This window comes from Dendronephthya gigantea, unplaced genomic scaffold, assembly GCF_004324835.1.
Source record: "Dendronephthya gigantea isolate DGI-Jeju-01 unplaced genomic scaffold, DenGig_1.0 000125F, whole genome shotgun sequence".
In the NCBI taxonomy this organism is placed as follows: Eukaryota; Metazoa; Cnidaria; class Anthozoa; order Malacalcyonacea; family Nephtheidae; genus Dendronephthya; species Dendronephthya gigantea.
Window position 1 is genome coordinate 204,411 of NW_021163135.1, and position 11,002 is coordinate 215,412.

The 11,002-nt window shown below is 35.5% G+C and overlaps 1 protein-coding gene across 2 annotated transcripts; it reads right to left on the reverse strand.

Annotated features, from left to right (window-relative positions):
- Positions 1-711: 711 nt before the first annotated feature.
- Positions 712-9,932, reverse strand: LOC114535795 (elongation of very long chain fatty acids protein 4-like). 2 transcript variants are annotated; one of them, XM_028557120.1, is made up of 8 exons: positions 9,789-9,932; positions 6,350-6,418; positions 5,315-5,502; positions 4,894-4,977; positions 2,795-2,851; positions 2,312-2,426; positions 1,406-1,530; positions 712-1,263 (listed from the first exon to the last, which is right to left on the reverse strand). In XM_028557120.1, the coding sequence occupies exons 2-8, from the start codon at positions 6,405-6,407 to the stop codon at positions 1,039-1,041; spliced, it is 852 nt and encodes a 283-aa protein (XP_028412921.1). In that variant the 5' UTR covers positions 6,408-6,418; positions 9,789-9,932; the 3' UTR covers positions 712-1,038. The 2 variants fall into 2 exon arrangements, with proteins under 2 accessions (XP_028412921.1, XP_028412922.1); XM_028557121.1 differs by having other exon boundaries at positions 1,172-1,263; positions 1,406-1,466.
- Between the last annotated feature and the right edge of the window lie 1,070 nt (positions 9,933-11,002).

Consider the following 11,002-nt stretch of genomic DNA (forward strand, 5'->3'; position numbering starts at 1 on the left):
GTGTGCTGCAGGGACTTTGAAAGATGTACAGAGGCTCTGTCAGATGAATGGGTTCTTGAAGCGATGCAAACACCACCGGAATGTATCACACTGCATCCGGCATTTGCAACAGTTTGCCTCGATCGATGGTCTTTAAGATTGTCTGCATCAAAATACAGAACAATTGATAAGAAGTCTTATCAACAAGCTGGGTCCGATGAAGCGTGAGTATAAAATAGAGTATTAGACATTTTCCTTTTTGGTGAACTAAAGTGAACATGTTTCAACTTTACCACAATGTGTAGTTTTAAACATTACTTTAATCTGTCATGCTGTAGACCACATACTTATTCAAATTTTTACAATCCTAGATGCAAGATGCCCGCTTGGCATTAAAGCTGCATCACGTTTAGCGGTGGCATTTTGATCTCTGTGTGATCTTCACGAATCAGGAATCAGGATGTCTTCCCTCGTGCAAATGCAAAATGACGATTCGTTTGTCAGATTAGCCTGCGCATCAGCCCTGCTTTGGGGTGGCAACCCGCAGGCTTGCAAGCACGCAATGCATTTAGGCTCGCAAGAAAGGAAAATAATACTATCCACTGCAAAACTATGAGCTGACATCATTCTGACGCAGCTAATAAAGCACGGATATATATTAAATATTCAGTGTTACAAGGGCAACCCCAAATCACTAGATTTTTGACAACGATTAGCGAACACTAAGAGGATAATAAACTTTAATGTTTGAAACGTACGTTCTTTGATCAGCAAACCAAAAGAGATTCAAAAAGTAAAAAACGAATATTTTGCTTTGATCAGCGATCTGTTCAATGGTTCGCAACGAGTGTTGCAAAATTGTTGTGTATGGTATGTGTGTTTTTCACGTTCCTATATAACAAGGAACTTGGGAAAACAAAACTCAGTATTTCCCTCAGGCTCAGGATTATAAGTGTATATTATTTTCACTTCTAATGTAATCATTATTAATTGTCGTATACTAAACTTATTAAATTTGCATTAGAGCAGGGTTATTGCTAAATATATTGACCTAGCTGTTTACAACAGTTTTTTTCTTTCATAGTCTTTTACATAGCCATTTTCTTCTGCTTTCATTATTTTCGTTTTAGGTGAGATGTAAGCGGCTAAATAGAACTTTCCAAACAGCAACAACATTGTAATCATGTAAAATATCGCTACAATAAGCATCCATGGCGGATAGATAGAACTACAGTCAGTTGCCACAACAAAGATCGATTGAAAAAAAATGAAGCAAAATTGGATCTATATAAGAAAGAGTAAAATGACATTAGAGCAGGTGGATTTCATTACAGTTGTAAAGGTGGGGTAAAGTCCGCAATGACTAATGTAAACAAACTCCTTGTTTACATTTTGAATTAGTGTTTTATCACTACCCAGAACTTACCATTTGAAGTTGTGTTAAATATTTTTTCCACCAGAGATATTTTCGCAATGAAGGGAACATACTAAGTCCATAATAAGTATACATAACCACATGAACGAAGGAATTTATTATGGCTGGAACGAATGCTGAAATAGCAAATAGAGTAATATGAAAGAAGTATAAATCTGCCTTATATTTCAGAAGCCAATTGTTTAAAAGACTAGTTAACTTTTAGCTGTAGTTAAGGACAGAATTGGCCAATCGTGCATGCAGAGTTGTGTTATTTCAGAGTTAACTAGGATATAACTATGCAAAGTGTAGGTAAAGAGTTTTATATAACCGGCCCCTGCAGAACACGCGAGAAACTGTTTTGTTATAAATTTTTGCCGAGAAAAATCGTATTTGCGAGAAAAATCGTATTTAAACGCACGTAAGTTAAATACGATATTTTGATGTGAGAAAATATTATTTCGGCGAGCTATTACAAAATAGCCCAGGAAAAATGTTCCACCGATCGCCTAAAATGTTACTAACGTACTACAACAGTCTATCTATACACGTGATATAACAACAACTTTTTTAGTACAGATGACTATAGGGTGTGTAAAAAAGGCAGCCACTTAATATTCACATTGTCTTTAATAACGGCCTCTATACGACTGGGAATCGAATTTAGGTGTTTGATTAGATAAGTTTATCATTTGGACAGTAGTTCCAAATTTTCTCAATTTTCTCGAACAGGTCAATAGTAGGGAGGAAAGAGGTATATCCAACAGTGCGCGTTCTTTTGCCAACCAAATATTTCCCACAATCGATTCAAATCGGGTAATAAGATGGGATTGTCAGGCAGATTATAATTATTACATCTACTCTTAAAAATACTCTAATTGTATATCATAATCACTCATTGTCTCGTATGTGACGCACATGATCCTCCAGGAATCCACTTTGCAGCTATCCACCATAAGATAAGTACAGAGGAATGATGGTACACATGAAGAAATGAAATCTGGCGTTCTTTTTTGCGCAGAATGAAAATTACCTGTTTAATTTTATAATAAAGATGGCGTTTTAATACATTCTCAAAATTTCTAAAAAAACAGGGCCTATTCTAAGGAAATTTAAATACTGCACACATCACTAGGGTACTTCATCTAAAGTGCAACCATAGTTTTGAAACATTTTGAAAATGCATGCACAGATCCTTGGAAAAGTAAAATTTATCTGAAATATATTGTCTTCTCTTAGGAATACTGCATACATTCCTTACTACACATTTCACGTGCACCATACTGCGCGCTAAAATAGGCCTCGCTATAATTTACCATGCAAATATTTGCAATTTTGCGTTTTATGCTAATTCAATTAAATGAATGTTCCAACTATAAAACTTCAGTAAAAAGCGCTTACCGTGTCAAGCATTTCAAAATATTTTGACAAATAATGCAACCAAATGATTCTTGCAATCTATATCATAATGGAAACGTATAGGTGGTTTTAAAAACACAGACATCATACTTTTTTACCAGAAAACAATTCACCCCTGGACAGGGCAAGTTAATTGGTGGGAGGTGCATGCAACAAGGGGGATTTCGTTTTGCGTGAAAAATGTAAAGGAGTATGCCGATTAGGTTAAAGTGCCTATATCACTTGTGGGATCTTTACGGATTTGAATAGAGCTTGAAAAATTAGTTTATAAGTTCTACAACCTTATTTGATATAATTAAATAGTTTCGAAAATACGTCGGTTGGAGGGAATGGGACTCAGGAATGATTTGCAAACACGTCGTCTTATATAATGTAAATATGAAGAGTTTCACTGGCGATATAGTTTGCGCTTTTCAAGAAAAAAATGCGGGAACGGTGCGTTGTGTATGGCTGTAGCAACTGGGCGAGTTTTTCTCAAAATATTTTACGTTATTGGAAGATCGAAGTGAAATTACAATTGACAAGAACTCGGTTCCTGAGTCCCAGGCCCCCGAGCACGACGGAAATTTAGGCAAATCGTCATGTATAGATGTAAATATTTCCGAAACTATTTAACTATACCAAAAAGGGTTGTAGATCGACTTATAAACTAATTTTTCAAGCTCTATTCAAATCCGTAAAGATACCACAAGTGATATAGGCGCTTTAAAAGAAATTCCTCCATGTTGGGGGTGCATATATTGATATATTCGTCTTCTGAATAAATATATGTTATTTACCAGACGGGAGGTCCGTATAGGGAAATATTTCCCTAGACGGACCGACTAAACTGGTAAATAATAGATTAATTTTTTTCTTGCATGCCGTTCGAATTAATATTTCAGCGTTAGCTCTGTGCTTTTAAATCTCGCGCGGTCCGTACGGCCTTATACGGACCGCTCGCGTAGCCAATAAGATTGCAGGAAACGCTAAAATATGAATTCGGACCGCAAGAAAAAAAAATTGATATCGTGCGGAGCCGAATCTAATCTACTGTGAGCCATTTTGTTGCTGCCTTCAGGCAGCTTTCCTATTCTTGCGGAAACTCTTCTCCAGACCTCTTTTCGGACGTATGTGGATTAGCGAAAGGAAACTTGAATTTTTGTCGGATAACGTTTACATTTTTATGACTTTTTTTACGTATTTCCGTAGAATATTTTTCTCGATGATTTATTGCTTTTGTAATTTGTACACCATATGAGAACTGGCTTAATGAGGATTAATAATAAGGAAATATATGTTTTATTCTGATATAATTACTGGGAGAGCAGCAAGGATGTAATAGCTATTTCTGGGATGCATCAATTAAATTCTCATCTTTTGGGCCTTGACTCTTACTGTAAAATAACTTATTTGATATATCCATTGGTGTGATAAATGTGGAATTAAATTAGGTTTATTACGTTTGTAAGTATACTATGTAAATTCTAATACATCTATGGTTGAAAGCTTTGAGGTATATTTCCAGACGAGTTATACGTATGTGTATTGAAATTTATTGTATTTAAAGGTAATATAATTAAACAATTCGATTAGGGAAGTCATATAATTATTTTTCAAATTTTGCTCACATGATTTTTCCCGTAAAATTACCTCCCATCTGCCCTCCCTTTGAGGCAGAACTTCACTTTCGATAGTAACGTCTAGTTTTATTCCCTACAAGTTATTCTAAAAGTTTAACCCAACTTGTGACGTCATCAAAACTTTAGTTAATGAGGCCGGAAAGTAATCCAAGATGGCGGACAATCAGCCGCTTTTAGTGAAAGTATTTCGTGAACAAAGCACTATATGACAAATGTGAAATACAACTTTTATCATAATTTTAATATCTCTTTCAAATAAGACACTAATAATACAAATTATTTTTTATTGCCCATACACCTTATTTAAGAAAGGACTATCTCATTGATCTGTGAGAACTGAGACCACAATTTATGCGTAATTTTTAATATGTGTGATTTGGGTGAGCATCTTAAATACAGGCACGAGTACGAATAGGATTCTAGAATTTAGATACAAGCCATAGTATTGAAATTTCTTACCTCAATTTCTATTGGCTTGTCAATCGAGTAGTCCACGGCTTGGCAGATGAAACTGTAATTTGCTTGCACGGTACTGACTAAAAGCTGACGTGCACATCAGAGATTAATATTGTGACGAACGAGTGAATTAGTTACGGATGTTCAAATATAGAGGAGCGTGCACATCATAGCATTCTCAACTTACTATTCGTTCGCATCTAAATCGCAGCAAAAATCGCAAGTGCAAACAGCTGTTTACAGTTTCGTAACATGTGCCTCTGAAACTCTCTTTATCAATCCTCTAATCTATATAAATCATGCATCAGTTTCTACTATAGTATACGTCAGCAATATATGACTAATCGTTGACTGAAGAACTAAATAGTCATCAGTCGAAAATCGTGCGGATGCATGTCGATCAATCAGTAATCAAAGCACTAACCTTTATAAACATGTATCCACTGCTAACGATTGCTAAGAAGTTGTATAGAATCATAGTAACTCTCAGTTGAAATGCCTGTTGATTTTTCATTATCCTTGGCCCAAGAATTACGACTACGATATAACACATGACTGCAAGAACTGGACACCAAATACTCTGAACAAGTGGCCAATCTTTTACCCGAGGATCTTAAAAATTCAAACATTCGATACATATATACATGCAGTGATTGTAGTATGTATACTCAGCGTGTAACGTGGTGAAGTATAAAAAAGAAATTAATTTAGGCGGGGTAATTGCTTCCACAGCCGTAGCGATCAAAATTTCATCGAGGATGTTTTCAAAGCAGGTTTTAGTCCCCTCAAAAATTTATCGACATTTGGGCCCTATAGTTGAAAACGTGCAGGCGCATATTACTTTATGTAAGTCGAGACAGAATCGTCTAATTCGTCTAATCGAGTTAACTACGAATAACTCGAATTATACGAGTTTTCTCGTACATAAAGTATCAATTGTAACAGAGTTACGTTCAGCCTTAACTTAAGGATAGTCATTCAAAGCAAAGGAAACTTCCGTTGTACCTCCAGTGCTTACAATATGAGATTGACATCTCGAATGCTTTCTCGCTAATTGACGTAATAAATTAGCAACTACTTGTAGCATAAATTTCTAGCAAGGAAATTGATAGTGTCGGACGTAAAATATATTTTATTGCAAATTTAGGCTCAAAATACACTTTTCCACCTCTTGACACTCTTCCTAGTCTTTTTGGAAGACAGTTCCAGCCATTAATAGCAATTTGTATTTAAGTCAGATTCAAATTGGTTTCATCCAATCAATGCATTTGAAATACAATGGAGTCATCGTTTTTGTTGTATATTGGAGCTCACTTATGTGAACTGCTTATGTGGACACAGATGGTGATTGTTGAAAGTCGTTTAGATTTCGTGTTATGTAAACCTCGGAACTTTTAAGCCACGGTGGCCGAGATTGAAATAATAGAGTAAAATAGTTAGTTGCAAAATTTAATCTTACCACTCGCGTTTTCAACTCGGATAATAAAATCTTCAACATTTGATATTATTTTCTCCATTAGGTATTGACCTAAAAGAATATGTATATATATTTAATGTGTTATAGACGGTTCGTAAGGTGATTATACGTCAGGCAGTCATGCATGAACTGAACGTCATGCGTCTTTGCGATTTTGGATATGAACGTAATAATTGATACGTGTTGATGATGAACATAATTGCTTTTATTAAGGAACAACCGTCATGAATGGCGATTTCTAATCATTGTTTCTTTTCAGCAATCGCCGTGAATTGTTGGGAATGCAAATGCGAAATTGAAGTTGTCATCTACACGCATGCGTGAGTTTAGACGAGTTCAAACTGGTAACTAGTAAACTATTCAAACATGCGCTTAGCTAAATTAAAATTTTGGTTTTGGGCAATTACTTGATATGCATGCTGAAACGTTTTTACAATTATACTTTGACCTCGGATCACCTTGAACTGAATATACAGAAAAATGACCGAAAAATTAGGGAAATGCAAAGAAAAATTGTGATTCAAATGGATGGTAAAAATCCACGATTTCAGATTTTAAAGTTACACATCAATTCGTTCATATTAATTGGAATTAGGAAAAAGTACTGAACTAGTTCAAGAAACAGTTGAAATTTCGGTAAAAATTGTAAATACTATATATCTATACTATTGTAAATAAAACTATCCGTAGCACATTTACTAAATTCGATATAGTTCGAGTTATTGTACTTGATAGAGGATCGAGTGTATATACTTTCACTTTCATGATTGGAAAGTCAATTTTCCAATAGCTACGAACTTACGAGAACAATAATTTTTTAATTTGTGGAAAAGTTTTTTGATTTGAGTACGTGCAATTAATCTCTTTGTATAAATGGAAAACATTTGTAGTGCTCCTACACGTCAGCAAACATCTTAATGAACGAGTCGTGAGATAGAAAATAATTTTTAAATAACCTTTTACGTAGTCTTTTTTCTGCACGTAAACGGTTCTGCTCGGCCACTAAGACGTAGCGCCCACGATAATTAATAGGGAGTTTTAGCAGTGACTACCAGTATGACTACCAGTACGACTACGAGTACAAGATTCGTCATTTCCGTCTTTTGCGTACGCCATCTGACGAATCTCGTATAATCACTGCGCGTAAGTCAGTAAAAGCGTTTTGCGCCACAATGCATAAACTCTTCAGAATTTTTAACCATTTAGAATGCCATGCAATCGTATACTGCATGGTACATACATAGTGATCGATTTTCCATTATTTACAAGATGCATGAAAACCTTCATCCACTCTATTCATATAAACAATGCGAAAGAAATATAACATGCACTGGTTAAACCAAAATGCAACTAAATGCACCCGCATTGACTTTTATTCTAATGCAAGTTATGCGGCACATATATATTCTTATTAGCACTGATTGTCAGAAAAACATGAATAAAAATAAATACTACAGTATATACAACTTGTCTGTTAACACGAGCATTTAAAGAAAACCTTACAAACGTATTACAAAAAAGCATGATTTGTATAGCTGTTTTCCAGTAAATGGTTTTATTATAAATTGGCCGACAGAGCCATTTTGTGTCTTAAATCGCTAAGATCATTTTGCCATGGGATTTTAGCGTACGAGATATGTCCACTATGGACAACTATGATAACTAAAATCGTCAAAATGGCCGCCGTTTTAGGAACTAAATATCAAGTCAAATACGCGATGCGATAATTCTGAATAATGACAACATTGAATTATTAAACAAAATGGAGTTGTTTATAAGAACAAGTATACTGCATTTTCATTTTTGCTAACAAGCAATGACCCGGAGGTTGATAACGTATGATTTTTGTATATTTATATATGCACTCTATATTTTATACCTTACACCTCCGCGCATTTGCCCAGGGCTTATATAAATTCGTAAACCCTTTCATCTGATGGGCTTATATGTGGGGCAGGCTTATAAATACGAAGGGGATAATGCATTCACTGTATTATACTGCAGTCATATATAGTGCAGTGGTCTAAACCGAAGATAGCAATAGTTTTTATTGTCACGACATATTTCTATGAAAAAGTAAAGAAAATAAACTGTAGTAATTTTACGAGCTTATACGCAGGTGGGCTTATCTGTGGAGTGAAATATTCGTAGGGGGCGTGGGCATGGGGGGCTTATAGGCGCAGTTACGGTATTAGACTAAATGTCATTAAACCAGTAGATATGTCACTTGTCCCTCCGTCTTTCTGTATAATAATTAGCAGCTATTCCTCCCAAGCCGAGGTCATTATCCGTAATTATGTATAAATACAAAGGTGATTATTGTAAAACATTGTTCTATACGGCATGTATATTGATTATTCTCTTCTGAGCGCGCGCGCCAATGCACCATCGCATTGCGCGCAGTCATTGAGGTCAGTGTGAGCCTCTGAGCAGGAACCGGTTGTATCAAGGCCGGATAGCACTATCCATCGATAGTCAATTTTTTATCTGCCATAAAAAGGGTTGAAAAGCTTTAATCTACGGATATATAAATAGCACATTTAAAGAAGGAAACGTCAGTTTTTTAACTAATAATAAGATTTAATCCAGGTTATAGTGAACAACGTACAGTTGTGCAAAAATTCAAAAAAATACTATCCGGTGGATAGCGCTATCCGGGCTTTGATACCATCGGCCCCTGCAGGCGTCTTGTTTTCATTATATCAGAAAACTGTTTATTACAATACTATATTAAGCGATTAGATAATATAATACTTTCTGCAGGCATTGTCTTGTTGAGTTAAAGTCCGGTATGTAAATGTAATTGTATATAGAACTATAATACATGTTAATACAACGTTTTGCAGTTGTTAAGTAAACAAAGAACAGTTTGCACTTTTACTGCAGGATATGCGGTGCTTAAATATGTTAATTATGCACTTGAAAAACTTCGGACCACGCCGTATATCAATCGCGAAAACCGAGTTTACACAATTGTATAAGCTTTCTTTGCAATTCTATCGTGAGATTGTGTTTGCATAGAAAATATGCGAGCAATAATGACAAGCATTTTAAACGAAGGTCGCATTTCGCACAGATCAGTTATCTGATTATACTATTTGCGGATTGGACCTCTGAGACGTATTTCGAGTAGAGATTTTCATGATTATAACAACAAATCAGGAGCAAATGTCATACACAAGAACATACTCTCGAATGAGTTGGATTCAACATGAATTCGATAGGGTCTAGACTCCTATATATAGAAACGTATTATTGCTAATTTCTACTGCACTGTTGTATTAATAATTTCATACATTTTTTGCCACTACACATTGTAATTCCGGCGGCATTTATAATACATATATATAGCATATTACTACAGTACAAACCCTATTGTCTGACTGCAGTGAGAATGATTTGATGTTGACGAATTCCTCACCGTAGTAATCCAAACTGAATTCCAGATTGTAGCAAATCTAATGTTACCCAACCAGATTAAAAATGCACTTCGGTGCTAATGCAATCTAAGTTATTTAATATTCTTTCAATATATTTGTTCACTGAATCATATCAAACTCTTAACACGCATATCAACAACGTAGCAAAATTAGCACACGTATCTACATGTGCAATTACGTAATATCAATAGGTGCTAATCTTAATAACTAATGGAGCATAACAATTTAAACTATGCATCGTTGGCAAAAAGGCACATAGTAGAGTGCATTTTAACCGGGCAATGCCAATGACATCGGGAGCGGCTACAAAAAGCGATACGTACAGTCGCAACTGGAACCATGTGAAAGTATTTAAAATATTGCATAATCTTATTAACACATTACAAAGGAAAAAAAATCGTCAATATTTATCAATAGTTTCTCCCACCGGGGTTCTATTGAAGAGGTGTACATCAATTAGCACGCACGGGCGAAGCGAGCAAAAATACTGTATATACAGGTCGAGACCCAGGAAGTCTACTTAGTCTACTTCGTTTTTTAAGTAGAAAAGGTCTAAAGGTCTGAACTGATATCCAGTTTTGTCGGGTCCAAGTAACGTCAGACGCATGGAATGTAGTGTCATATTGCTAAAGCTGTAGTACTGCATTGGCTTTAGTGGATTTGTTGCCCTTCCATATATATACATTGCGAGTCACAATATCTGCAAGCGGGGAGAAGGCAATAACATTTCTGGTGGTGCAGTATTTTGGAATTAACTGTTCAAAATTCTGAGAAAACTGAGTATTTTGAGACTGTATATAAGTTGTAGTAACACATGTACCTAGCTATGCTTTGCTTCGCTATTAGTCTCCCTAATTCTCAACACCTCACTACGCCCCTTATAGAATAGACTATAAATATACATCCATCAGAATTAAGTGAACAGAAATTAAGCTCTTTAAAAAATTCGATCATGTAAACAGACCTTTAGTTCTATGGGAATTTTAAGAAGCATAAGTAGCTATCGAGTCACTACACGCGCAGGACAAGTAGCTACATATAGCATATCGCCCACACGATTCACATAAAAGTGATAAAAAAACCGTCACCAAAAGTCACTTGTAAACACTTTAATAATAACTACCAGTCAACCATTGCTAAGAATTATTTGGGTAAAGACCCTGGCAGTCGCTACACGACGTCACAAATGGAAAAT